The 27980-nt window shown below is 48.9% G+C and overlaps 13 protein-coding genes across 13 annotated transcripts; 7 read left to right on the top strand and 6 right to left on the bottom strand.

Annotated features, from left to right (window-relative positions):
• Positions 1–188: 188 nt before the first annotated feature.
• car2 (ornithine-oxo-acid transaminase) lies at positions 189–1683 on the top strand (the record flags this gene model as incomplete). The annotated part of the gene is made up of 3 exons (XM_057277354.1): positions 189–656; positions 734–1435; positions 1498–1683. The coding sequence occupies 3 exons, from the start codon at positions 189–191 to the stop codon at positions 1681–1683; spliced, it is 1356 nt and encodes a 451-aa protein (XP_057136964.1).
• A 959-nt stretch (positions 1684–2642) lies between these two features.
• Positions 2643–6973, top strand: N7471_004634 (ATP-binding cassette transporter YOR1; the record flags this gene model as incomplete). Its single annotated transcript, XM_057277353.1, has 2 exons — positions 2643–5552; positions 5618–6973. Coding segments are annotated over 2 exons (4266 nt in total), but the record flags the coding sequence as incomplete, so codon positions are not given.
• A 122-nt stretch (positions 6974–7095) lies between these two features.
• On the bottom strand, positions 7096–7767 carry N7471_004633 (flavin-dependent quinone reductase; the record flags this gene model as incomplete). Its single annotated transcript, XM_057277352.1, has 1 exon — positions 7096–7767. One exon carries the CDS (start codon positions 7765–7767, stop codon positions 7096–7098), a length of 672 nt encoding a protein of 223 aa, XP_057136962.1.
• Positions 7768–8152: 385 nt separating this feature from the next.
• N7471_004632 (uncharacterized protein) lies at positions 8153–8899 on the bottom strand (the record flags this gene model as incomplete). The annotated part of the gene is made up of 1 exon (XM_057277351.1): positions 8153–8899. The coding sequence occupies one exon, from the start codon at positions 8897–8899 to the stop codon at positions 8153–8155; it is 747 nt and encodes a 248-aa protein (XP_057136961.1).
• Positions 8900–9516: 617 nt separating this feature from the next.
• N7471_004631 (uncharacterized protein) lies at positions 9517–10064 on the bottom strand (the record flags this gene model as incomplete). The annotated part of the gene is made up of 3 exons (XM_057277350.1): positions 9517–9570; positions 9627–9860; positions 9936–10064. The coding sequence occupies 3 exons, from the start codon at positions 10062–10064 to the stop codon at positions 9517–9519; spliced, it is 417 nt and encodes a 138-aa protein (XP_057136960.1).
• Positions 10065–11674: 1610 nt separating this feature from the next.
• On the top strand, positions 11675–13304 carry N7471_004630 (uncharacterized protein; the record flags this gene model as incomplete). The annotated part of the gene is made up of 3 exons (XM_057277349.1): positions 11675–11700; positions 11749–12686; positions 12736–13304. The coding sequence occupies 3 exons, from the start codon at positions 11675–11677 to the stop codon at positions 13302–13304; spliced, it is 1533 nt and encodes a 510-aa protein (XP_057136959.1).
• Positions 13305–13819: 515 nt separating this feature from the next.
• On the bottom strand, positions 13820–14596 carry N7471_004629 (uncharacterized protein; the record flags this gene model as incomplete). The annotated part of the gene is made up of 1 exon (XM_057277348.1): positions 13820–14596. One exon carries the CDS (start codon positions 14594–14596, stop codon positions 13820–13822), a length of 777 nt encoding a protein of 258 aa, XP_057136958.1.
• Positions 14597–15639: 1043 nt separating this feature from the next.
• N7471_004628 (uncharacterized protein) lies at positions 15640–18298 on the top strand (the record flags this gene model as incomplete). Its single annotated transcript, XM_057277347.1, has 5 exons — positions 15640–15733; positions 15786–16741; positions 16805–17523; positions 17583–18122; positions 18181–18298. 5 exons carry the CDS (start codon positions 15640–15642, stop codon positions 18296–18298), a joined length of 2427 nt encoding a protein of 808 aa, XP_057136957.1.
• A 605-nt stretch (positions 18299–18903) lies between these two features.
• N7471_004627 (uncharacterized protein) lies at positions 18904–19785 on the bottom strand (the record flags this gene model as incomplete). The annotated part of the gene is made up of 1 exon (XM_057277346.1): positions 18904–19785. One exon carries the CDS (start codon positions 19783–19785, stop codon positions 18904–18906), a length of 882 nt encoding a protein of 293 aa, XP_057136956.1.
• Positions 19786–22149: 2364 nt separating this feature from the next.
• Positions 22150–23312, top strand: N7471_004626 (uncharacterized protein; the record flags this gene model as incomplete). The annotated part of the gene is made up of 6 exons (XM_057277345.1): positions 22150–22349; positions 22406–22539; positions 22599–22751; positions 22801–23001; positions 23073–23198; positions 23263–23312. 6 exons carry the CDS (start codon positions 22150–22152, stop codon positions 23310–23312), a joined length of 864 nt encoding a protein of 287 aa, XP_057136955.1.
• A 570-nt stretch (positions 23313–23882) lies between these two features.
• On the top strand, positions 23883–25251 carry N7471_004625 (uncharacterized protein; the record flags this gene model as incomplete). Its single annotated transcript, XM_057277344.1, has 4 exons — positions 23883–23995; positions 24063–24170; positions 24253–24584; positions 24642–25251. Exons 1-4 carry the CDS (start codon positions 23933–23935, stop codon positions 25249–25251), a joined length of 1113 nt encoding a protein of 370 aa, XP_057136954.1. The 5' UTR covers positions 23883–23932.
• A 47-nt stretch (positions 25252–25298) lies between these two features.
• Positions 25299–26138, top strand: N7471_004624 (uncharacterized protein; the record flags this gene model as incomplete). The annotated part of the gene is made up of 2 exons (XM_057277343.1): positions 25299–25569; positions 25624–26138. 2 exons carry the CDS (start codon positions 25299–25301, stop codon positions 26019–26021), a joined length of 669 nt encoding a protein of 222 aa, XP_057136953.1. The 3' UTR covers positions 26022–26138.
• Positions 26139–26171: 33 nt separating this feature from the next.
• Positions 26172–27731, bottom strand: N7471_004623 (transferase family protein; the record flags this gene model as incomplete). Its single annotated transcript, XM_057277342.1, has 1 exon — positions 26172–27731. One exon carries the CDS (start codon positions 27729–27731, stop codon positions 26172–26174), a length of 1560 nt encoding a protein of 519 aa, XP_057136952.1.
• Positions 27732–27980: the final 249 nt, after the last annotated feature.

Here is a 27980-nt window from a genome sequence, read left to right as displayed (position 1 = left end):
GTACAAAGGGAAAATCCCCCGTACTTATATAACTTCTTCTTGTCTTCCATTTATTTTGCATTGGAATTTCTTCAATTTCCTCAAGTCCCTCAATTTCATCTTCTATCCTTCTTTCTCTTCCTTACCCCATTGCCGATCCCCATTGCCTCCAACTTCCCCCAACTTCTTAGCTCTCCCCGCAATCCACCATGGCTACCAACGGGCCTTTCTCCCACTACCATGCTGCCTCTTCTGCTGAGGCTATTGAGTCCGAGAAGGAATATGCTGCCCATAATTACCACCCTCTCCCCGTTGTCTTTGCCCGGGCTCAGGGTACTTCGGTCTGGGACCCCGAAGGTCGTCACTACCTTGACTTCCTCTCAGCCTACTCTGCTGTGAACCAAGGCCACTGCCACCCCAAATTGATTGCGGCACTGGTAGACCAAGCTTCGCGAGTAACTCTGAGCTCCCGTGCATTCTACAATGATGTCTTCCCTCGCTTTGCCAAGTTCGTTACCAGCTACTTTGGCTTTGATATGGTGATGCCCATGAACACCGGCGCCGAGGCTGTCGAGACAGGTATCAAAATCGCCCGCAAATGGGGATACAAAGTCAAGGGCATCCCGGAAAATAAAGCCATTATCTTGAGTGCAGAGAACAACTTCCATGGGCGTACAGTAAGTGAATTGTGACCCCTCCCTGTTACACCCGTGAAGGTACATTGGTGGCTGATTATGATGACCCCTTGCATTAGTTCGCCGCCATTTCCTTATCTTCCGACGCCGAGTCACGCGAGAACTACGGCCCTTATCTGCCCGGTATCGGATGCACGATCCCGGGAACCGAGAAGCCCATCGCCTACAATGACAGGGCAGCTCTGCGCGAGGCGTTCGAGGCCGCCGGCCCCAACCTCGCTGCTTTCCTCGTCGAGCCTATCCAGGGCGAGGCAGGAATCGTTGTCCCCGACCCAGAGTACCTGCAGGAGGCCCGGGCACTCTGCGATAAGCACAATGTGCTGCTGATCTGCGACGAGATCCAAACCGGTATCGCGCGCACGGGTAAGCTGCTGTGCCACGAGTGGAGCGGAATCAAGCCCGACCTTGTCTTGCTCGGCAAGGCCATCTCGGGTGGTATGTACCCGGTTTCTTGCGTGCTGGGTAGCAAGGACGTCATGCTCACGATCGAGGCTGGTACCCATGGTTCGACCTACGGCGGAAACCCACTTGGTTGTGCCGTTGCTATTCGCGCGCTTGAGGTCGTGCGCGAGGAGAACATGGTCGAGCGTGCGGAGAAGCTCGGCCACTTGTTCCGGGATGGGTTGGAGGCTATCAAGAGCCCCATCATCCAGACAGTGCGTGGAAAGGGCCTGCTCAATGCCATCGTCATTGATGAGTCGAAGACGAATGGACATACCGCTTGGGATCTGTGCATGTTGATGAAGGAGAAGGGTTTGTTGGTATGTATCCAAGCCCCTACTCGTTAAATTTGTTTCGGAGATCGCTGACTTATATTTTCCAGGCCAAACCTACCCACCAGAACATCATTCGCCTTGCTCCTCCCCTTGTCATCACCGAGGAGGAGATCCAACAGGCCCTCGACATCATCAAGGAGGCCGTGACCGACCTCCCCAACCTCAAGGGCGAATCCGAGGACCAGATTATCCCTCCCCCGGAGAAGAAGGTCAAGATTAACCTTGAGAACTAGATGCGTCGGAACTGATGCGTCTATAAAGAGCGGGACCTCCACATGTCCACATATCACAGCCGCAACCCTGGAAGCCGCGTGGGGGATCCACGATCTGTCGTAGGCCATGCATATCATATTCTCTAGGTTAGGGCTGGCTACTTGAGATTCCCCTTGGACACAAGCTTGAGACGACTGAAATGTCCCTACCTGGCACATTTCCAACTGTCTTCGATCTGCTTGTTATCCCACGACGCGATGATGGAATGGCTTTCTTTTTTTTTTTTCGGGGTCAAAACTTGTATGCCATAGCAAAGAATATGATCATAACAATTTGGATTTTGAACACAGTCCGCTAGTGAAGGTATCCATGGATGAAGTTGACTTCAGTTAATATCAATAATCATAATAAATGAGCCCCTCTCCCGAGGCCCACTAGCCCCCGGGGCCATATAAACATTACTAATCCAAATATCGGCGAACGGAGTCACGAAGCCCGCGATGCCGACCCCCCGACGAGACTACTCCGTACACCTAGAGAGTGAAGTGCTAAGCGAATGCCTGTTTCTCTTGATTTAAGAGAGTGAATTGCTAAGCGAATGCCTGTTTCTCTTGATTTAACTATCTCCGACTTTTGACTTTTATGTATCATGATAGGTCCAATAAGCCCGATCTTGGGAAGCTTAGCCCTGTTGGGTGGGATATAAAGGCTCCGACTTCCGTGTCTGACTTTTTTAATCCTTCGTTTACATTGTCATATATCTATAAGCCATTAATGCCCCCCTAAAAGCTCCTGGAATCTCCTCAGTTCCTCTTAATTCCTGATCTCTTAATCCCTAATCCCCGACATTATCTCCGCTTTCCGCATTCAGCATCTCGTGCCCCCACATCGATTCTATTATTACTTCCATTTTCTTTTTCATATTCGAAATTCTGGAACACTTCCCAACTGGTGAGCTGGATTCAATATCCGTTCAAAGTCCAGCATGTCCGCGCCCGAACCGCTACATGAAGTAGGGGTGGTGGATGACAAGCTCCAGACTGACACCTCAAGGTCACCATCCGACAAAGCGGACGTGCAGTCTACGCAAAAGAAAAAATGGTATCGCAGACTCAATCCGCTGCGATTGCAAAAGATACCTCCCGTTCCAACAGAACGATCTGTGTCGCATGAACATGGCGCTTCGTTCTTTAGTGTCATTTCCTTCCAATGGATGTCCCCGTTGATGAAAGTGGGTTATCTACGTCCACTCGAATTGCAGGATATCTGGACTGTCAATCCCGATCGGGCCGTTGACGTATTGTCTGGCCGATTAGACGCCGCATTGGAAAAGCGCACCGAGAGTGGCATTAACCGCCCACTTCTTTGGGCGTTGTACGACACGTTCAGATTTGAATTTCTGCTCGGCGGCATCTGTCAGCTTTTCAGTTCGCTGTTGCTGGTCTTTGCGCCGTATTTGACTCGGTACCTGATTGCTTTTGCGACGGAGGCCTATGTCGCACAAAAGGCGGGTCTGCCGGCACCTCACATTGGCAAGGGTATGGGATTTGTCATTGGTATCACCTGCATGCAGGCACTGCAGAGCTTATGCACGAATCAGTTCCTGTATCGGGGCCAAGTTGTCGGTGGGCAGATTCGCGCGGTGCTTATTTCTCACATCTTCAACAAGGCTATGAAATTGTCTGGTCGTGCTAAGGCAGGAGGGCAAGCCACCCCAGAAGAAGTCAAAGCCCTGGAGGAAACCAAGGATGCTCTCCTAAAGCCCGAAGAGAAAGGGAAGCAACAGAAGCCTGATGCTGCGCTGCCTGCACCTGGTGGCGTTGCAGGTGATGGCCGTGGATGGAACAATGGTCGCATCACTGCTCTCATGAGCATTGACGTGGACCGGATTAACCTGGCTTGTGGCATGTTCCATATGATTTGGACAGCACCCATCTCCATTATTGTGACACTCGTCCTTCTATTGGTCAACATTGGCTACAGTTGCTTGTCTGGGTACGCACTGCTGATAATCGGAATGCCATTTTTGACTTTCGCTGTGCGATCCTTGATTAGCCGACGACGGAGTATCAACAAGATTACAGACCAGCGTGTATCTCTCACCCAAGAAATTCTGCAAGCTGTGCGCTTCGTGAAGTTCTTCGGTTGGGAGAGTAGTTTCCTCGGCCGTCTGAAAGAAATCCGCGGACGAGAAATTCGATCCATCCAGACCCTGCTTGCGATCCGAAACGGCATTCTTTGTGTGGCGATGTCTATTCCTGTTTTCGCCTCGATGCTGGCTTTCGTTACCTATGCGCTATCAAATCATAACTTGGACCCCGCACCGATTTTCTCTTCGTTGGCGCTGTTCAATTCCCTACGGATGCCATTGAACATGCTGCCAATGGTTATCGGTCAAGTGACCGATGCTTCGACTGCTTTTAATCGAATTCAGGAGTTCTTGCTCGCCGAAGAACAAAAGGAAGATATCGAGCGTGATGAGAACATGGAAAATGCAATCGAGATGGAACATGCTTCATTTACCTGGGAGCGTCTTCCGACAGACGAAAAGGATGCAGACAAAGCCGAGAAGAAGGCAGTTGCACGCCCTGAGCCAACAGAGAAGTCAACACCTCAAGACGACAACACCGATGAAACTCCCACAGAGCCATTTAAACTCAAGGACATGACCTTTGAAGTTGGCCGACATGAACTGCTGGCCGTAATTGGGACAGTCGGTTGTGGCAAGAGTTCCCTACTCTCGGCTCTGGCGGGCGATATGCGTGTGACTGATGGTACTATACGTCTGAGCACCACACGCTCATTTTGTCCCCAGTACGCCTGGATCCAAAACACCACCGTGCGCAACAATATTCTATTTGGGAAGGAGTATAATGAGACTTGGTATGAGCAAGTGATTGACGCATGCGCTCTGAACCCAGATCTCGAGATCCTACCGAATGGAGACCAGACCGAGATTGGAGAACGAGGTATCACAGTGTCCGGTGGACAGAAACAGCGTTTGAATATCGCCCGAGCCATATATTTCAATGCGGAACTGGTGCTCATGGATGATCCTCTGTCAGCTGTCGATGCACATGTCGGTCGTCACATCATGGACAAGGCAATCTGTGGTTTGCTCAAAGATCGCTGCCGAATCCTGGCGACGCATCAACTCCATGTTCTCAGCCGATGTGATCGAATCATTGTTATGGACGAGGGACGGATCAATGCGGTTGATACATTCGACAACCTCATGCGCGACAACGAGGTCTTCAAGCGGTTGATGTCTACTTCTCGACAGGAGGATATGCAAGAGGAAGAGGAAGAAGCGGTCGGCGAAGTCGTGGATGAGATGGATGAAAATGAGCCAAGCCCCAACAAGGCTGCCCCAGCAAAACCCGCCGCAGCCCTGATGCAGCAAGAAGAAAAGGCCACCGCATCCGTCGGCTGGAGTGTCTGGAAGGCGTATATCCGAGCTTCCGGCAGTTATCTCAATGCCATCATGGTATTCATCTTGCTCGGCCTTACGAATGTCGCCAACATTTGGACTAGTCTGTGGCTGTCCTACTGGACTTCTGACAAGTACCCGGGGCTGTCGACCGGTCAATACATTGGAATTTATGCTGGACTGGGTGTCAGTGTTGTTCTTCTGATGTTCGCTTTCTCGACATATATGACCACCTGCGGTACCAATGCTAGCAAGACTATGCTTCAGCGTGCGATGTCTCGCGTGCTCCGCGCGCCTATGAGTTTCTTCGATACTACGCCGCTTGGACGAATCACCAATCGCTTCTCGAAGGATATCCAGGTGATGGATAATGAACTTTCCGATGCGATGCGTATTTATGCCCTGACGATGACTATGATTATCTCTGTGATGGTCTTGGTTATAGTGTTCTTCTATTATGTGAGTACCCTTTCCCTTGAAATTTGTTCGGTATTTGTGACGCGAGATTTGCTAACCCGCTTTAGTTCGTCATCGCACTTGTCCCGCTATTCATATTGTTCCTCCTAGCTTCGAACTATTACAGAGCATCCGCCCGCGAGATGAAGCGCCACGAGAGCGTCTTGCGCTCAATGGTGTATGCCAGATTCGGCGAAGCCATCACGGGAATCGCATGCATTCGAGCATATGGCGTAGAGAACCAATTCCGTCGCACCATCCGAGACTCGATCGATGTGATGAACGGGGCCTATTTCCTCACTTTCTCCAATCAGCGTTGGCTCAGTGTTCGACTCGATGCCGTGGCAACCGTATTAGTCTTCGTGGTCGGTGTTCTGGTGGTCACTTCTCGGTTCAATGTCTCTCCTAGTATCTCTGGGCTGGTGCTGTCTTATATCTTGGCTATCGCACAGATGCTCCAGTTCACAGTTCGTCAGCTGGCCGAGGTTGAGAACAACATGAACGCCACGGAGCGTGTTCACTACTACGGTACTCAATTGGAAGAGGAGGCGCCTTTGCACCAGGTTGAGGTGTCAGCTAGCTGGCCCGAGAAGGGCCACATTGAGTTCAACAGCGTGGAGATGCGCTACCGCGCTGGGCTTCCACTCGTCCTACAGGGCCTCACCCTGGACGTGCGAGGAGGCGAGCGCATTGGTATTGTCGGCCGCACCGGTGCCGGCAAATCGAGTATCATGTCCGCGCTATTCCGTCTAACCGAGCTATCAGGCGGTAGCATCAAAATTGACGACATCGACATTTCCACCGTCGGCCTCCACGATCTTCGATCCCGCCTTGCCATCATCCCCCAAGACCCAGCCTTATTTAAGGGCACGATCCGCTCGAATCTCGATCCGTTCAACGAGCACAATGATCTCGAACTCTGGTCTGCGCTGCGCAAGGCATACCTCATCGGCCAAGAGCAAGAACTCGAAGGCGAGGAAAGCGGGCCAGCTAGTGGAGCCACAACCCCAGTCACAGGCAGTGATGTGAAAGCGCGCCCGACAAACAAACTCACCCTCGAATCGCCTGTTGATGACGAAGGCCTGAACTTTTCCCTAGGCCAGCGGCAACTGATGGCTCTCGCCCGGGCGCTGGTCCGAGACGCACGTATCATCGTCTGCGACGAAGCTACCTCTTCTGTTGACTTCGAGACAGACCAAAAGATCCAGTACACTATGGCCCAGGGCTTCGAGGGGAAGACTTTGTTGTGTATTGCGCATCGCTTGCGCACGATCATCCACTACGATCGCATCTGCGTTATGGATAAGGGTCGGATTGCTGAGATGGATGCACCAGTTGTGCTCTGGGATAAGGCAGATAGCATCTTCCGTGCCATGTGTGAGCGCAGTGGGATCACGCGCGAGGACATTCTCAGCACTGACTGAGATGATTGATGTTTTAAAAATCAGTACATAATCTCTACACATCATCAAAAAGTAACTATTAATACATACCATCTTTCAATTCTGCATCTTTACATTATTCCCTATATAACGTGAAGAACAAATTACTCCTTATCCAATTCACAAACCAATTCCATCCCCAAATTCCGCATCATCCCTTCCATCCCAGCGTCCCTCCACCCAACAAGATCCCTCTCATCCAACTTCACCTTCTCTTCCTCCTCCCACAACACCCCAACAGGCAACCCGGTAAACTTAACCGACAATCCAGGCGCCGTCCCAACAACCCTCATCCGCAACCCCGTCAAAACACCCCGCAGATGATCCGCCGCCTTTCCACCACCCCGACGTCCATACGAAACAATCCCCGCCGGCTTCCCTTTCCACTCGAAGAAGAGATAATCAAGCGCGTTCTTCAGACTCGCCGGAATACTCCAGTTATACTGTGGCGTGACGAAGATAAATGCATCGTACTGCCGCACTACCGCGGACCATGCCCGCGTGTGCTCTTTGCTGTAGTGCGGGGTGGGGTCTGCTGCTGGTAGGCTGGCGGGGATGACGGATTCATCGTAGAGGGGTAGAGATTGCTTTGCTAGGTCGAGTATTTCGAAGGTTACGTGGCGCGGGTCTGTGTCGGTTGTTTCGTTGTGTTCGTGGTGGTTTGTTGGGATCATCGTGTCTGAGCTGAGGACGTCATAGACGTATTGCGTTATCGTGGGGTTGAGGCGGGGACTGCGGGTGCTGCTGGTGACTATCGCGACACGTTTGGGGGGCATTTTGAGTGAGGAAGTACCGCCTGGGAGATACGTATGAGTTGGATAATTGTTTTAAGGCGGATTTGTGGGAGCTTATGTTTTCGGGGTTGCGGATATAGTAGCTCGGGAAGTCGGAGATTAGAAACCTGGACACTTTTGACTTCCAACCTTGGAAGGCTCTATATCTGGTTTTTACATTCACGTGTTATTGCAATTTACACGGTATATGCTCAATTAAGATAGTATCTAACAGAATAGTTGGAAACATCGCAAAGCCACTGTCATTCTGGATTTTGAATAAAACAATCCAAGGAAGATTCAACAGCATCTGCCAGGCACAGAGTTACTGGCTCCTACGACCGACCCTCTCCTTCAATTCCAAGAACCGTGGCTATATACCCAAGAATCAAGCACAAGACATAAAGCAATGAGTCTGCCCCTGCGTGCCTATCTCTTCCAACGCGGGATCCGGTCTCCGCAGCCAATTAGCCAGCATGTTAGTACAATGATCAACATGTTCCAGATCCCCAAGCATATTATCCAGACGATCACCACGCATGTGGACATCGTGCCCACGTCGAATGAGATACAGACAATGGACTAGATGCTCACGGACCGCAGTCCAATAGAAGTCCGGGTTATTGCCGAGTTCAGTGTAGTCCTTCATCTGCTGTGTGGCAGCCTCATCATAGAAATAGACAAACGGCTTGCCGTTGTTGAAATGCGCGAACTCGTGCGTAAAATCATGCGGACATTCCTTGTGCAGCCAGCAGCCAGCAAGAGGATCGTAGGCGCAGCCGAGGGCTTCGGCATCCTTGGTTGAGTTGCCGCATGAGTATCTTACTCGTGGAGTTGGTGGCAGGCACTGTCGTTGGCCATCGAGTGACTCGGGGTATGCGAGCGACTCAGAGGATGGTCGTTTTACGACAAGGACCTTGCGGAAGGGTTTCACTGTGATGGCTGTGATTATGGCGATCACCAGGAGCAGCAGGATCATGAGCAGGCCGGTGATGGTGATTGCAGCGAGGTTTCGTTTCAAAAATTGCTGGAAGCCCCGGCGGGATTGTCTGTTTGTAATGGTGGCATCGCTGTCGCCATCGGCATCCCCTTTCGGGACGGGGTCGTAGTCGCGAGAGAAGACTTTGTCCATCATGGCGAAATTAACAAGTGACGATGTGTGAATTTGCCGTCGAATCGAAGAGAAGAAAAAGATCTCTTTTCCGGGGAGAAATAACCAGCAGTTGCACATAATGCTTATTGAGATTGTAGTCTTATTCACGTCGGAGTCGGGACAAAGAACAGATGAACAGGCGAGAGCTATAGATTACCCATAGAGATATCAATAAGACTCGAAAGAAATAAACCAATCATAGGTTGATTATCGAATAGAGGCTATGTCCGAATGGAGAGTTCAATAAGAGAGACTAATGAGAAAATGGTTGGTCCAAAACAAAGAAATCCTAGAAACCCCTCGGCAACGCCATTTTTAAAGACATCTGTTGCTCATGCTCTCCTATATCTCCATGGATCTTCGAGATCGCTTCATATCTTTAACGTAAATGTATTGCTGAAAGTATCTATATATAATCAAAGTATATCTGCTAGGCTAAGCACAATATCCAAATATCCATCAACAAATTCATCTCATGGCATATTCACAAATTCCCGATAAAACATTCGCACCAAAAAGCGATATACAACAAGAATGAAAAAAAGCAAATGTACGAAGCTAGCACAATGCCGACTTCAGGCTCTGGATCTGCCACCAATCTAGACAATGAAGACAGTCTGATTGAGAGACTCCAAGAATGCGGAAGGACCGGCCTGCAATTCAACAATCAGCATACTTGAATCCCAGCAGATGCAAGATATCTACTTACACCAATCAGAGCCGCATGAGCGACATTAATCTGGTTTTTGCCAAGGGTAGCCGAGGCCGGCACGGTGACCGTGAAGTTCTCATACGGGGGCAGGCCGGATTCGTGGTACTCGGGTTTGAAAGGCCCGTTGTATAGTATTGTTCCGAGAACCTCGTCTGCATCTCTGCAAGGCGAGGATGCACATGAGGAGAGGCCGATTGCTACACCCATCTCCTTGGACGGACTCAGAGAGTTCTGAATCATAGATTAGTAAAACATATTGCGATGACGAAGTTGGAAGAGCTATAAAGCCCAGATCCTGGAACTTACAGGTCGCTGCACTTGGATGACGACTTCCTTGCCGGAATTGATTTTCTGATTCTCGGTGGGGAGTCCGATTGTGGCTCTCTGGGCAATGGCCACGGCGACGAAGAGAATCATGGAGAAGAAGGGCTTCATTTTGATTAAGGTGAAGGCAAAGAGTTATAGAGTGGGAAATGCGCTGGCAAGATGATAAGATGGTATAAGATGGTCTGTATGGGAAGTTACAAGATGCGATGATTCTGGGGTACTTATATCCTCAAAATCTGGGTGAAGGGCCAGCCCTCGCAGTGGCCCCTGGGATTCTAAAAGCATCGAAGAAGATGATTGGCCGAGTCTCTGCAAGTCTCAGATACAGTTCAAGGAAGTCACGGATAGCCGCCTGACGCTAAGGTCAATCGGGAAACTAAACTGGAAATCCCCTTTATTATAGATTCGCCTTGCATAGATATTGAAATAAGCAACCTCACTGGGTCTCACTTTAAGTCAAGAACGGACTCAGGTTTGCTTTCAAATCTATCCCCTATATTATTGGCGAGGTTTTAAGGGCTGGGGGTACATGCGGTCTACCGGCTGTCTCACATATGACCTAGGCCCATGATATTTTTTGACCTGGAGCAATGACTTGAGGAAGATCAGCGTCTACAACACAGGGCTGTATAAAATGCATTAGTTAGCTAAGATTTCTCCACAACCCCCGGAATAGAATGGTCTCCAGCGTGGAGAAATGAGGTCAGCCCGGTTTGTCCAGCCTCAATCTAAGGCCGGACAGAACAAATCCCACAGAGTGGTCAAGTCTCAAGCGTCAGGGCCAAAATTAGAATATTCAAGGTGAGATGATAGGTTCTAGTAGCAATTGAAACCCCTTCATTCATGCACACGGGAATAAATGGGCTCGTAGTAATTTGTTCACTATCGTACTTTTGAACCAAGTATGATGTATCTGCATTGAGTTTGCTATCTCCTCAGTTTTTCCTGCTTCCCATATTCAGATTGCGGTATCAAGTTCATATCCGGCATCGGGGTGGTTGGATTGAAATGCATACAAACCCTTGCCTCGTTCCTGGAGGCTGCGTGTGGGCCATTAAGGCACAAAATCACTTCGGATTTTGTTGTCTATTGGTAAAATGCGGTGTAACTATTCCATTGTTGAGTGACATTGTCTTGTTACTCGCCAGACGACCAATTCAAGCAAACTATGAATATGGGGTTTTATATCAGATTTCTTATATTTTCGCTCGTCATCGTGTTTTGATATTTATGTCACCGCTTTAAAAAAGGATTATATCACTAATAGAAGCACCAGAACCATTAGAAGAGAGCGGCTATGTTTTTCGCGCTTATGGACACGAGAGAGCCGTAGTCGAGCACTTTATCTATTTCAGTTCACCACTTCCTCTCATTTACTATTCTCGGTCGTATTTCTTGGTTCGATATCGATGAACTTCTATCTTCTATAATCGATCGGGCTTTTTTTCTTCTTCTAACCTCCCTAATTATCGTCCCTTTTAATTCATCAAGTCGTGGCAGAATATCTGTATTTTTTTCCACATCCTCAGATCGACAGGGGGTGACGTCTTGGCCCCCGGCCCCCAACTCCACATGGCTGAAGAAAACCAGGATACCTGTACTCTTTAACGATCCTATTTCTATTACTTCTATGAATGTAATTCCTAGATTTCTGTCAACTGTTGCTTTCCCCTGCAAACATCCGCCTCGAACACACTTTCACCAGTTGACACTTCACTATGGGCGAAACACCATCAACACCGAAGTAAGTCCTTCCCTACACCAAAGAATAACTCAAGCTAACCCACCACAGCGCCTTGAAAACCCTTCCCCAAGATTGCTGGGTGCAGATCCTGGATCAAACCTCACTCTCTGACACTGCATCCGTAGTGGCGACATGTCGAGGCCTCCAAGTCTCCTCGGAGAGCTCATTATATCGCCAAGTCGATATTGACTGGACAAGACCCCCCCTCAAGCGGGTCCTGACTCTATTCCGTGTTATTCACGAACGTCCAGATCTGGCCGCGCGCATTCACCATGTGAGCATGATCTCTTCGAAACTGGTGTATCCAGCAGCGAGGCGGACAGACGAGTGGGAGTTGCCTCAAATCGATGGGGACTGGAATCAGCTCTCATCTCTATTCCAGGATGAGGTGGACGCCGCGAAAGACATCATCACCAAGGCACAGTTTCCCTCATCAAAGATATGGATCCATGCCCTGGAACACGGCGACCCATACGCATTTGTGGCTGTTCTTCTTTCTCAACTTCATAATGTACGGTCGCTGCAACTTGATTACACTTTTGTGTGGCAAACCGGGTTCCCGGGGCTGATGATGAGACATGCTCTTCTCTCTGCGCCTGAGAATACATTATCTCGATTTTCCGATCTCTCCGTTGTCGAATACGGCCTCAATGTTCCAGGCCCTAGATGGTTTAACGAAACGAGGTGGGATTTCATCGATGCATTCCCCGTTTGTAACCCGGATCAGTTTGCAGGCTGGTTCTATCTGCCTTCTTTGAAATCCCTGGAAATCTGGCTCCAAAGTTTCTCAGGTGTCGGCAACGAGTTGTCCAAGCCTGCTGGATCAATCAAACTCGCGCATCTGGCCCAGCTTGAGAGACTCGTGTTGACGGAATCCTCTGTTGAGGAGGATGAGGTCAGAAATCTTTTGTCGCACTTGTCTTCGCTGAGGAGTGTTCACTTGGGCCTCGTCTACCCTTCACAGGATAAGGAGCTCGATTATAACTGTTGCTCTCCTCAACCCCCCTCTCAAAAAGCAAAATGTGCTTCTCGAAGGGCTGTTGAGTGTAAAGGACACAGTTAAACATCTTTCTATTGGCATAGAGCTTTGTCCACTTTATGGGCTTCTTGTTTGGGGCGCAATAGAACGTGACAATGGCACCCCGCAAGAAAGCTTCAAACCATTCAAAGGAATCTTGAAGCAATTCCCACTTCTTCGAACCGCGGAGCTACCTGCAGTCATGCTCTTCGGATGGACTTATGACGATGCACCAGCCTTGTCTGAGCTTCTACCGCCAACACTTCAGAAACTCTGCATTCGAGAAAACTTGTACCATGTGGAAGATTTTGAGTGGGAGACAAATAAAGTTGCAGAAGCAATTCAGAACTACCTCCCCTTTGTGCAGTCTGCGACTGCTCTGTTGAACAAAATTACAATTCGAATCTTTGATATGGGAGAAGAGGGTGTTGAACCAGACGATTCCACGGGGGCTAGATCAGCGTGCGAGGAGCTAGGGCTGGATATAGACATTAATATGATCCAGGATAATCTCTCGCCGGGACTTTGGACGACGCACAGGGAACTTCAAGAAGGATCTCGGAGAGACTGTCGGAATTACGGATAGCCTACATCGGACCGAATTGTTGAATTTTCATATTCAGATATCCTCTTCTCAATCAACTTGAGCCTAGACATTGAGGTGGTAGATTGTCGTATTGCGAGGCTACTAGATAGTAAAATACTTGGTTTTATTTAGAGGCAGCTTGCAGAAAGTAGGAAAAGAAAGATGAGGCACTTACTAGTTGGTTGTGCGGGAGAATTACGGTTGGGTACACTTGAAGCTCTATCTTTGCTTTTTTTGCCATAATTTGTGCGCTTCAGTCAGGATAGGTCTAATAGGTATTTGACCTGGGGAATTGAGCTCCAGGGCTGTTCGCTAGTTAGACCTTACGTATCTAAGGAGCGAGGATAAGAAAGGACTACACTAAACACACAGATCATCACCAGTAAAAGAATATAACATTGAACGATTTATATACATTTCTTCCTTCGCGATAAATTATTCCATGAAAGTGTCACGCCATAAATAGACTGACGATCATCCAAACATGTCCATCTCATGCTCACCCGCCGGATAGTTCATTCCTGGCTTGGCTTGGTCTTCTTCTTGTCAACCTCAACAGTCTGGCAATTTGATAGCATGAGTGGCTTGGGCTCCTCCTCTGGCTTGGGGAAATCATGAGCCTCAAGGTTAAGATTGGCTATGTTTTGCACAACTTCTAATCCCATAATCTGGGTCCACTGGGCGCACCCCCATTTCACATCACCCGGGTCGGATGAACAAGGTTTAAGGTAGCCCTTTTCATTGTATGCAGCAATCTTGGGGCTGTGATCTCTCGGGCTTTTACCCTCGTGGTCGACCATCCACAAAAGGGTTGACATGATCTCGCCACAATTTGCATTGTTCCCGTGCTGCGGGCGGCCGGTTGTGCTTTTTTCGGCACATTCTTTTAAAGCGTCGGTGACCTCCTTGAAATCGGCTGAGAGATCGGGGTTTAGTGTGCCATCGCCGCCTTTCCAAGACACCTGATGGTAGATGAACTGCTTCGGGCCCGTCACGGAAGAAGCAAAGTAGACTTCGTTGCCGATGGATAGCCCAATCATCGCGCTTGGACGGTTGTCGTTTTGCTTTTTCGAGAGGGAGATAGCTTTCATTTCATTATAGGCTGCATGGATCATCTTCAGGAAGTCTGCGTTCCCTGGTTGCGTTTTGAAGGTGCACTTCGAGTTGTAGGCTTGCCTGGCATTGCCATCGCCGATTGAGGTGTCTCGTGTAATTCCGAGCTCGCCTAATGCCAGGGCACTGCTAAACAACCCTAGGAGGAAGACGACTGCTAGGAGAATTTTGGGAAACATGTTGGTGGGCCTCTGCCAGGAAAGTTGAGAGAGAGATGAGGAAGTAAACGAGATGGCCGATGATGCCAAAAACAAATCAACTAAAGTGAAGACAGAGCCAGGATGCTTGAGTGGATGTTGAGTACTCTGTGGTGATCTGGGAGGCACACGCTCGTTTTAAATATCCCTGATGAGTTGCTATTTCAGGAGTTCTTTGCAAATTAATTGGACATTCAGAAAGCTATTCCAGCTTTTCAGGCCATTTCAGCCCCCACCCCCAATCTTCATAGATCGTCGGGTGTGCCTGGGCCGTCAGGAGCAGTGTAGGGGCCATGTAGTGGAGCAACTACCCGTGGACACGGCCCCAAGTCTGTCTCAGCACATATCATATGTTGTATGTATGAGCCTGGGGAAATTGCCCGTGGCACTTGCGTGGAGAACTTCTAGGGGCCAGCCTCAAGAGACCTCATAATCTGCTTCACAGCGCGTATTTACTGTCAAAAGTTCAGGGGCAATATGCGTCTTTTGTTTACCTGGTGATCCCTTCCAAGGTTGTTTTCTCGGTGTTATCTACTCCGTAATGTAGCAAGTTATCAAGATACTTCGAAAACTCGCAGGTTATTTTCATCGCATAGACAAATGGCAAGTCTAAAGACGTAAGTTTTATATATATTATATGCCAGGCCAAGATCCCTGCAACTTTAATGACAAATTGGCTATGATTTTACCCGATAAACCTGGCAGAAGAATTGCTCTATAGAGAGCTATAATAACAATAATGCCGAAGCTGCCCCGGATTCCAAGATCGGCAGGTGAACATAAACCACCCGGGGGCCGGGGGCCAAGGAAAGCGTATATATGATGCACCAAACTCTGCCCCCAAAACCCACTTCATGATGGAAGTTGATTGGCTTCAAGGGTTGATCGAAATTTAATAATATGGAGTCTTAGTTTGACAGTATCAGGTACATACTTTGTAATCTGGTTAGACAGTTTGAGGTCGCATATAAGACGTCCATCAGAGTCCTCTCTGAGAGCCAGTCAACAGCACAAAGGTTCACACAATGAAGTTTTCTGTTGGAACTGTTTTGGCGGCAACGCTTGCCTTGACATATCCTGTCCAAGCTAGGAATGCTCCATTGAACGGCCGCGATCCAGGTTAGTCCTTCATACCAGGTCCTCTAGAGCGCATAGTAACATCTATTCACAGTTGCCGCCGTCAATGAAGCCAAGGGCTCTCAGGACAATGTGGCACCTCATAAAGAGGCAGTTACCAAACTCATTTGGATCCGAGATGGGGCTTCCATGACTGCTACGCCTTCTGCCCATCCCAATCCGATCTTCAGACACCCAAAGGCCTCCACCCAACTTCCTCAGCCCTCAGAAGCACTCAATGAGGGACATCCCTCAAAACAGCCTTCAGCTACTATAAACGAAGGTGATCAAGGCACAGAGTCGACAGGGTCTCCGAACCATGATTTGAATCAGTCGAGTCCATCCGAGACTCCATCTCCCCCTTCAAACACACCTGAGCCATCTGTGATTCCAATCAGCCGTTCAAACACCCCAACCTCATCGGGGATTCCCCATCCAAGCCAACCGGGTTCTTCTGAGGCTCCATATCCCCCTTCAAACACACCTGAGCCATCTGTGATTCCAATCAGCCGTTCAAACACCCCAACCTCATCGGGGATTCCCCATCCAAACCAACAGGGTTCTTCTGAGACTCCATCTCACCCTTCAAACACACCTGAGCCATCGGGAATTCCCAATCCAAGCCAACCGGGTTCTTCTGAGGCTCCATCTCCCCCTTCAAACACACCTGAGCCATCTGTGATTCCAATCAGCCGTTCAAGCGCCCCAAGCCCATTGGGGATTCCCCATCCAAGCCAACCGAATTTTTCTGAGACTCCCACCACTCACTCACCCGAGCTGGGTGCGTCGAAACCCGTTGGCTCGTCCGAGACAAACACGCCCCTTACGCCCTCCCAAGAGGGCATTGGATCGGACTCCGCCACACCTTCAAAGATGCCAGAGCAGACAGGCTCGCCAAGTGCTACTCCAACTCGTGCATCTTCCAACTCTGATTCGACAATTCAGTCGTCTATGATGACTGCCACTACCAGTGGACATACTACAACTGAAGCCGTGCTCGTTCCTGTAACAGTGAGTACTTGCATAACATGTTGACTGTTATCTATCATGATAGCAACTAACCAACTTTTTCAGACCGTCAAAATTACCAAAGGCCACGAGACCAGCAGTGTCACTTTTACCGCTACCTCTGTTACTACCTCAGAGGGTTCAAAGCCAACGATTGCATGGGGCTGTGCTTCGAGTGACCTTTGTGGCTCTGGCACAACAGACTCCGGAGGAAGCAGTGGTGGCTGTGTTGTTCCACTGCTTTGTCCGTCGGACCATAACTGGGGTATCGGCGGTGGCTGGTCCCCATCTGGAAACCCGTCACCTGGTGGTCCAAGCCCTCCTCCTTCAACACCCGAAATCCCTTCGGGCTCGGGCTCTGAAGAGCCTGATGATGATCCTGAAGATGACAACACTACTACGTCGGCGACCACAACCGATAAGACAACTTCTTCGACCACATCTGCCACTTCATCCACTACCTCTCCCTCTTCCTCCAAGCTGCGCCTTTGCATGACCGTTGTTGAATCGGGTACAGTAGTATCCACTCAGACACCAACTACTAGTTCAAAGGCTACTACAAGTGCAACTTCGACCCCAACCAGTGCCTCTAAGCTACGTCTTTGCATGACAGTTGTCGAATCTGGCTCAGTAACAACTACCAGCGAGGCAGCAACTACCAGCGAGGCAACCACCACCAGCAAGGCAACCACCACGAGTGACAAAAAGTCCAACACCATCACTTCCGCACCCAAGACATTCACCACCACCACAAAGAGTCCAGAGGGCTCTCTGTGTCGTATTAGGTAAGATAAGCCCAGGTGTCAAGTATGGGATCAAGATCCGTCTAACAAAGCACTTGCAGGCAAGATCCTCATGGTCCAAGTTCATGCATCTGCACTGCTGGAACTACTGAGACTTGGCTCCCAACCCAGAGCAAATACGGCGGATGCGGATACAGCACGCTGCCCACGCCGACGGAGACGGCAACAACAAACGACCAGCCTCCACCAACACTTGGACCCGTCACGTCCACGACCACAAATGATGAACTCATCATCTGGCCCACTCAAACCATCAAATATATCGAAGCCGGATTAGGAACCATGTTGACAGAGACCTATCCTGCTGGTGAGCCCACAACCAGCACGATAACCGCCGATACACCCGAAGTTACAGGCTGGAACCCCAAGGGGTCCTCCATTTGTGGAACTACTATCGGCGACGGTTTGAATCCTCACTGTGAGGCTGCCTGGGCAAATTACGACGACGATACAGTCTACACGGAGAAGACAAAGAGACATGACTCGAACTCGCTTGGCATGGGCTGTATAGCCGAATACGCTTGCTCTGAGGAGTACGGTCATTACACGCCTGGACTGACTGGAACACAGCTCAAGGGACTGTAAGTCACCTCTCACCTGGCAGATTCACTGAGTTTTACTGACGACTCTTCCTTTTAGGTTTGCGGCTATTTACGAGACTAAAGGAAACGGAATCGGGACGTGTGGTTTCGCTGAGCTGTCTAGTAACTGTACAGTGACGCTTAACTATTGTGCCTCGTGCAAGGATGTCAACTAGAGCTGTGTCGTTGGAGCCCGAAGAGGGGATTTTGATTTGAGTTAACTATGTTGCACATATGTTAAATTAATTGTCTATATATAAATGACTTCAGGTTTCCATCATTGCATCAGAACGACAGGAAATGCAATTAAGTGAATATATCTATTCGGTGAATGTATGGTAGGAAAAAAATAGCGAAAAAGGTGAAAAAGACACTTCAATTTGTCTGCTGGAGTTATCCTAGAAAGAACGAAACTCATTTCTCATCCTTTTTCCCTCGTTCTCCTTCTTTTCGTCCCCCTTGTGTTGGTCCTTTCTCTTCGCAGATTTTCTCAAACTCAGGGGCCTGATCCATCAGGAATCCATGCGGTGTGAACATTGATGATTTTCAAAACAAAACATATGTAGCGCAAGGAGAGAACATCTCGATGAGAAAATGTCAATAGTGAACACGAAGGATGAAAGAAGAAACATAAATCCTTCTCAACAGACCAGAGGGCTTAGCCTCCTCATGACAAAAACACTATAAATTAATTCTCACCTGATTCTTCAAAGCCCAGTTACCTCTCTGACAGTCAATTCCTCTAAGAGCCCTCAGCTCTTTGATGAGCTGAACATGTCAATCATAGCTGCCTCCCTTTCTCGGCCTCGAGAGCTGCTGCCATTCGCGCCTGCTTTCGCCTCCACTTTCTCTTACGCTTCGTGTTCTGTGGGTTTCGAAAGCATTCCTCAACGGGGTGCCTCGTGAGACGCTGGTGATAGGGACAGTACTGCTTGGGGAAACTTTCAATTTGGTCCACGTCAGCGACGGCAGTATCTAGGTTGCCTGGGACTAACTGTTGGTTTCCTAGTCGATATGCCTCAAACTCCAGGAAATCGGCGAAGGCTTCATCTAGTATCGACGCCGGCAGAGAACCTTTCTCGAACTGGAGCGACTCAACCCATGGAATGGTGTTAGGGTTCACACTGACCGCAGCAAGGAACTGAGTAAGGATGAATACCGTGGGAGGATATGGGGGTCCAAAGGCCTGCTTCATCTCTTTGAGGGCTCGTTGCCAGGCTTGCACAAATGTCTCCGGTGACTTTGATGAATAGTACACCGTGTGAATCCAGTTCATGAATTTGCGATAAGCAACAATACATTCACGGGATTTGTTCTCCGGAATCTCAACAGGTTCGCCGGGATAAGAGGCTGCCATGAAAAAATTCGGGTCGGTGTAATCAATGTTCAAAGGAGGCGGGGAAAGGAATTGAGAACCAGGAAGCAAAGTACCCATCACCGGCGGGCCATATGAGGGAGGACCCGGCGGAGCAGAGTCAAGCAAAACTGGGGAAACTGGCGGCGGTCTGTAAGGACCGTAAGCAATAGGGCTAGGACCAACGGACGGAGGGCCGAAGTACTCAAGGCCAAACTGAGCTGGAACTGGAGCGACTGGAGTCAGGCCAAAGTAAACGGGCTCGCCCTCAAACGCAGATACGGAAGCTCCTGTATGTGAGACAAGCATTTTGAGTTCAGTGAGTGTATCTGTGCATCAATTGGTCTTGATATTGTCGTTACTCCAGGATATTTCGTCTTACGTATGACAGAGTAAAGATAACGGCGTTCGATGGACGTAGATTGAAAGCTGAAAAGGATATGGCCGGAGTGGTTAGAGAGTTGTAAGTTGGATGAGTAGATGTAACTGAGTTGTCAAAGATAAGTCCGACGATTGAAATATATGCTTTGTTGACGCATAGATAAATGTCTGGTCAAGTTAGAAGCTCGGGGGTGTGGTGTTGGGGTGATAACAAGGGAGAGCTGGTGCCGACTGTTGAGCTCTCTTTTATATGTAGGCAGAAATGTCACATCCTGCTGTAAATTGACCTTCCATCAGGGAAGCAAAGTACCTAAAGATTTATGATTATTAAGTCACTGAAGTTACATGCCTAGGTAGACTACATACCCTAAGAGCTCCAATGGACAAAGGTGACCCTAAGAATACTCTGAGACATAGTAATGACAGCCAAGGGCACAATTCGAGTATAGCTTAGAGAGAAGTAAGGTAGATCTTAGATAATACCGATAATACCATAGTGATATATAAGAAATTACAACGTAATGTACCTATATTCCCGAACATATTCATCTCCCTAGGTGATATGTAAAACTCGACCAGATACTTAAACTCTGATATATCTTTCTCTATGCTATTGAGAGTAACATGACATCTTATCATGTCACCTCCGTTTGCTCCAACCTAGGCAGACTCGATCTTGAGATCAAAAAAGGCTGTGCTATTAATGTCCACTGGTAAACATGGCCATCCTCCGTCCAAGTCCATCCACTTCATCTTCCTATGGGCCGGCTGTAATTTTGTGCTCCTCGGGCTCATTTAACAATGCCGATGCCGAGCGAGGGTCCAGTGCAAGGTCATCCCTGCGTGTCCGATTCTCTTTATTCTCCAGGCCGAAAAAAGATTCTGACAGATCGAGGCTTTTCTCCCATATAAATGGGTCGAATCCATGGCATTATTGTCCAAGATTTGATCAAGATATACAAAAGCGGAGAATCGGGGACAAAAAATTAGGGATGTCCCGTTCACCTCGTCAATAGTCAGGTCGACAATTACCCCTGGGGAGATGGCCGGATATCCCCGGATTCTAAGCTGTGATTCGAATATTTTATCAAGATATTTCAGTCGATATCCAGGGCAAATATCATACAAGCTTATATTATGTTAGTGGCGACGACAATCACGTGGTTCTCCTGGGCTCCAGCTAATGCCCCAGATCGCCTCTGTGATTGGAAGTTTGCCTTACTGCGCCCTCTATAATGTGCACCAATTGCGTGAGCATATCAGAGTATGAAAATAATAAATCTAAATCTACTAATTTAACTCAGACCTTTATCTGTACAAATGCGCCTAACCAGTCCCCGAACATAATTCACACCATGGCTCGGTGGTTGAACCAAAGAACCGTTCCGCCATTAGGTGATCCAGGCACGTCGATATGACTGTCAACTGGGTCCGAGGGCTGAAAGGGGAAATTTGAAAGCCTGGTTCCAAGCAATAATGACTTGGGGCGAAAGGAGTGATTACGTGTCTTAGTACCGATTTTTGTAGAATATCGGAGTGTCACTAGATGCCCAGCGTCTACTATACTTCGTAAACCTCGGCATTGATTGGCATCTTGGGTTTGCCATAAAAGCCGAGTTATGCGACCCGCATCGGGCAGCTGCAGGCATGGGAACTATAACCATGAGATGCTGATCAGCATGAACTTCCAGAAGTATTCTGGGTAATTCGGGATTGATTTAGCTTTAGCTTCCAAGGTTCCACTGGGGGGCAGTAGAGTCCATGGTTCCTCGTGTATTATAAAGGGTTTAATCATCCAATGACAAACTTAGTAGTCAACCCGGGACTAACCTCGGAAAATTTAGGGCAGAGGTCCTCTACGGGGTAGTTATGCCGACAGAAGCAAATATGCAATTATAGAAAGGAAAGCTCGGATAATCCAACACGATCCATGGATGTCATTCAACATCAAACTGCACGTTCCGATGGATTTAACAAAGCCACATGGGAAAGAACGATGGAGTGGACGCAATGGAACCCGCCGTGATCTGATAGCCACCCATTTTGGCACGTTCCACGTCCCCTCTCCACATCATTTTGTTACGCTCACATATTATACGTATTCTCTGTTTCTTAATCCCATAGGGTCAAGCCTGGGAGTATATGTACTTTTCTGCCCGATACAATTCCATGGTCAAACATGCCACTTTTGTTCCTGGCCGATCTTTTTCTGACGGGATCCGCCCGATCGTCGTACCCTCACGACTAATACCTATCCCACCTTAGCTGTATAAGACACCCTTGAGAGTCGGAATGAACTCTTTCTCTCCTCGAGATTTCCAGGAGTGGGTAGATCGACGCCAAAGCACCCAATCTGCCTCCACCGTGTCGTCTGCGTCAACGAGCATTCTCTTCCCGAGCCCTGCGACATCTCCAGGGTCCAGCTCGAGGAAGCAATCCTGGCAGTTCTACGATGAGGTCGTGCGGCTTGAGCTGACTCCTTCCGTGCAAATGTTTGTGCTGAGAGAAAAACGTTCCTTTAGACAAGAATGCGCTGACCTGTTAGTAGTTCCTTTCTCAGAAACGGCCAGCTATTTAAGCTGAAATACACATTCATCGATATCTGCAAGGACTCAACGGGCGCATTAAAGTGTCTCGAGCTCGGGGGAGGACTAGGCCAGCAAACCCCTTTCATTCATGGTTGTGAGTTGCCTCGCATATCTCTGAAAGACAACATGCTGATCATTCAAAAACATATATAGTCTCCAATACGAAACTACCAGTCCCCCACCTAGAGCATCCAAAATCAGGCGACGATTACCCTCTTCGCGTGTCCTTCATGGACCAGCAAACTGTCCAAACGTCAAGCACGGTATTCTTGACACAGCTATCATATAAATTTGATCACTGGGATGGTACGCGACCGATAAACCTTGAAATGTGAACATTTGCTCACACTCGCAGATTGTGTACGATTTCAAGAACTGCTGCTTGGCTCCAAGTTGATATTTATCGGCGGCATGGCCGAAGCCAAGTCTAAAGGCCGGGGTGAAGAGTGCATCAGCCAAAATCTTCGCATCCTCCGCGGGCATAACGGGAAACGTGTGATGCTGTTCTTTGCGAACTCGCAACGGAGGGAGCTCAAACGATACGTTTCCATACCCCGTGAGTTTCACTTCTATGCGGGCCCAGATCCCCTGCCTCTGTCACAGTGACGTTGCTAATAACCCGGCTAGTAAACTGTATCGGTTCAATTAAACCCCCGAAGAAGGCCGGGCGGCCAGCCCTACTTGATCTAAGTCCGAACTTCGAGATTCTGTGTCAAATGAGAAATCTTACGATTCAGTTTCTTGACGATGATGGTCAGTGCACATTTAAGTTTCTCTCATTTCGGACTAATCGCTTATTCCTCTCTCTCTGTTCTAGACTGCGCAACATTTTGTCAGATGTTGTCATACGACCTCACGATTGGATGAATAGTTCACGAGGACAGATCCATATAAATCCCTCAATTCTGTCATGATCATGAATTTTACATGGAGTTGGAGTTCCTAGGCAGATTGGGGGGGTATGTATCATCTACATAATACCAAGATACCCCTGGGCGTTAAATAAATACTTTTGAGAACTAGAATTACGTCCACATGAAATAGGATAGGCTAATGAAACTAATTGGAATTTATTCTTGGGAATAATAGGCTGGTGTTGATAACATTAACAGATTAATTAGAATAAAATGGCTCATTTACCCATGTGAGAGATATAATAAAATAATATAAAATAATATAAAAAGGTTCCATGTGTCTCATGAAAGGAACAATTAACCCTCGTGGTTGCCCGTTACCTGTGGGTCCTCGGGTTGGACGTGGACAAGTCAAGCATCAGAGAGGCCGCACGTGGAGAAAACAACCCGAAAGCTTTGGCTCGTTCGCCGCTTAGCCTCGCATTAGCGGGTGCCGGGATCACGGGCCTCGACTATCTGTAATTTTTCGGTTTAACCTTGGAAGCCCCGGGTCTAATCTAAGCATCTTCCGCTATTCTATGAAATGTAGGACTCAACTTGTATCTTCATCTTTCAACTTTCTAGTTATTTACCATGGGCAAGTTCCACACTCGGTTGTATAAAACCGACCGTGCCAGGGACTTCGACCATGAGCAGGTATGGAGTCCCCCGCTTTGTTAATGAACAACATGGCATGCAAGATCGCTAATTAGTTCTGCTATAGGATCGATATGTCCGCATGCGACAGATCTACGAGACTATCGACAGGCAAGGCTTTCAATGGATTGTCGTGCTGGTCGCTGGTCTCGGGTTCTTCCTCGATGGTTACACAGTGCGTTACCCCACGTTCCTAGTGGAACATATTGAAATGCTGAACTCGACGCGTATACGGCAACTGCTAATACTTGAAATAGTTATTTGCCAGTAACATGGCCCTACCGATGATCTCCTACGTGTACTGGAGAGACGACACTTCCTCCTTACGACTCACATGCATCAATATCGCAACACTCGGGGGAACCCTGCTGGGGCAAGTCGCATTTGGATTTCTAGCCGATAAGAATGGGCGGAAGAAGATGTACGGTGTTGAATTGGTACTTCTCATTACAGCCACCCTAGGTGTGGTCATGTCCTCGACAGGCGTGGACGGCAGCATGAACGTCTATGCGTGGCTTATTTGGTGGAGAATCTGTGTCGGTATTGGAGTTGGCGCAGATTATCCACTCAGTGCAGTGATCACGTCTGAGTAGGTCGATCCATCTCAAAATCATCAATCGTGGAGAAACTGACCTTGAAATGCCAGATTTGCCCCTACCAAGCATCGAGCCCGCATGATGGCCACCGTCTTCTTCATGCAGCCTCTCGGTCAGATTGCAGGTAACATTGTCTCATTGATTGTTATCGCGGTGGCTCGTGGTAATAGCAGTCCGGGTGACGACCTCACTCGCACTGTTGATATAATGTGGCGCTGGGTGATCGCCATCGGAGTCGTGCCCGGCGCAGTCGCTACTCTTTTCCGGTTCGCCATCCCAGAGAGCCCTCGCTACCTAGTCGATATCGTGGACGACCCCGTCACTGCGGAGTTTGATGCAAGCACCCTTTTCAGCGACACACCCGGTATGACTGATTCTATGGGCTGGGGAAACTCTGCGTCATGCAGTGCCGGTAGCGCGATTCAACTACCCCCGATTTCATCCATTGCCAGCAGTTCGACCTTTGACATTGATGACGATGATGAGCTCACCCGCCTCCCCCCGCTACCCTCAACTCTCACTGGCGGTTGGCACGTACCGACATCGTGCGGTACTTCTGGACAGAAGGGAACTGGCGCAGCTTGGCTGGTTGCTCTCTCGCATGGCTCCTTCTTGACTTTGGCTTCTACGGTATTGGATTGTCGAGCCCTCAATTCTTAGCCAAGACGTGGGGCCAACTTCACATCTCTGCACCGTCACCGAACTGGATGACCAACGATACACCAAATGCCGATATCTACACAATGTTCATGGAAACCTCTGTGCGCGGGCTGATTGTGCTCAATATCGGAAGCTTCGTCGGTGGCTTATTGCTCATTATCTTTGCCCATAAACTGGATCGTGTTGCACTGCAGAAGTACATGTTCCTCGCACTGGCGGCTCTGTTTATCGCCCTGGGAACCATGTTCGTCTGTCTATATTCCGGCCCTCCGGCTGTGGTGGCATTGTATATTGTTGGCCAAATCATGTTCAACTTCGGTGAGTCAAATCCAGGATACGACACATTAAGTCATTCTAACGAATTACCCACAGGCCCCAATGCAACAACCTATATGATCCCCGCCGAGATTTTTCCAACCCGATACCGCGCAACATGTCACGGCCTCAGCGCTGGAGCCGGAAAACTGGGCTCTATTCTCGTACAAATTTTCTCAGCCTACTACCACTTTGGCGCAGGGCCGGGCAACACATCAACCCGCAAGCATGGCATTGTTCTCCTTGTCTTCAGCGCCTGCATGATCCTTGGTGCAGTAGTCACGCACTTCTGGATTCCACCTATTCAACAAACACAGAATGGCAGAACTAAGCTTTGGGGTGGTAAGCCCGAGACTCTCGAAAGCTTGTCTCTTGGCCGAATGGGGCGCAGGAGTCGAGATGCCGATATTCGGAAACGGACATCACGGCATCGGGCGCTTTCAATGAGTGCCTAGGTATTGCTGTTCTCCATGTCTATCTCTAATTATTCTTCTGTATAAATTTAGAATCTGTGTTATTTGCATTTGGGAGTTCCAGCTATGTTAATAAAAACCAATAGATGCGTTCAGTCCACTGAAATTGAACTTCATAAATATATTCATAATTCAAACTAAAGAGCAGTCACCATCAAGCAACCGCCCCATAGCCACCTCATCAAGATAAAGCGCAATATCCATTCCCCCATCCCGAATCGCACTATCCATCACCTGAAGACACCCATCCATCTTAGGCATAGCAGCGTGCACATAACGTGGCTTATTCCCGCCCACAAAGTCAACATCATACAACCGCAGCCGCAACCATGAGGTGACAAGCGTATGCTCAGACCCCAAAAACCCCTGCCACAGCCGCTGGGGCGACACCTCGTGCGCAGCATCATGCAACATCGCACCCACGGCATCAACCGTAAACCCCTTCATCCTCTCTCGGATCCGACTGGCCGTCTCACCTAATATTTCCTGACATACCGAGGAGGCTGTTCCACCAACATGCGTTAGGAACAGCGGCGATCCGATGAACGTATCAGGAAGAGCGGGTGACACACGCGGTCGTGCACCGAGGCTCAAATCCATATATACGGGTCTTAAAGAGTCGGCCTGTCCGCGTGCTCGGGTAATGGCTATCCATAGGTGTGCGAGTAGAGCGTCCAGTCTTGAGATATCACATCGACTCCCTGTGTCGAGGGCCGCAGCTTGGAATTTGCTTAGTTCTGCGCCTGTGAAGTGCAACTGTGTGTATCTGACTGATTTGGAGAAATCCCATGAAATCCAGGGCGCTGGCTCTGAGGGCGAGACTCGTTTGTGATCGATTTCTGCGGGCGGCGGTCTGGAGTTCTCTGTCGTCGGTATGAAAAATGATGGGTAGCCTTCGTCGGTGGTATCCCACCAGCTATACCGATGCAAGGGCAAATTTCGTGCGACTTGTACGAGGGTTTGATCTGGCTCAGCACTATCGATATCGCCCGCAGCGCAGCTGTCCAGCAACGCGGGATCGAATACCGGCTCGCCCATTACTGGGGATTCGGGCTGGTTTCCGAATTGCTTTTTGCTATTATACGCCCATAGATGCACGAAAACCATTAAAGCCTGTGCGTCCGCTAGACAGTGCGCCATCTTGATTCCGATGACGTAGGCTCCTTCCTGGAGAAGACTGAGTTGGACTTGCATCCCTGGCAGACCGGCATAGTCGCGCAGATTGGCCAATGCCAGTGGGTTGGATGATATGAAGAGTGTTTGGTCGAAGTCATCGCCTGCCCATGCTCCGGGTTGAGAACCATTGGTCGATGAAGCCCGTTCCTCCGCTGTGGGGACAATTTCATCTGCTCGGAGGGGATGCTCGATTACTGTCCATTCAACACCAGGGTCGGTATCAGTTCCGTATACTATCAATGGACGATTGAAACGCTCTGCGTGGTTTCCTTTGGGGTTGACGGGTGCCCATTGGAGTTGGCCTGCCCATTGAGGGAATTTTGATAGGGTTTCAATGAAGGAAGTTCGCAGATGGTCGACCAAGGTCTTCTGATCCAAGTCTGCAGGTTGGTTGAAAATCCAGATTGCTCCTGTTGGAGCAAAGCGCACGACGGTTGCGTCGAGGATGGACAGGGGTGTTGATGTCGGTGTTAACTGGTTGGCTGGTCGCAGCCTTGTGGATTCGATGGTGGTCATGTTGTATGTGCACGTAAATTGTGTTCAATGCCTGTGATTTTTAGACCAATCCCATTCATTTTATCTTTCTGAATTCATGAGTCAATATCTGTCACTGTGTGCCACTGTGCGTCAATCCCACGCTAAGCTCTTAGTTAATTAAAACTAGCACAGAATAAGACCCCGACGGTCGGAGACTGGCGCCACATCTTTGTCTCAGATAAGGTACAGTAGGCTAAATATCTACACAGAAGAATTGGTATAGCTTCA

This window comes from Penicillium samsonianum (genome assembly GCF_028829775.1).
Source record: "Penicillium samsonianum strain IBT 33392 chromosome Unknown utg000003l_segment0_segment0, whole genome shotgun sequence".
Classification (NCBI taxonomy): Eukaryota; Fungi; Ascomycota; class Eurotiomycetes; order Eurotiales; family Aspergillaceae; genus Penicillium; species Penicillium samsonianum.
This window is presented reverse-complemented; position numbering and strand designations above follow the sequence as displayed.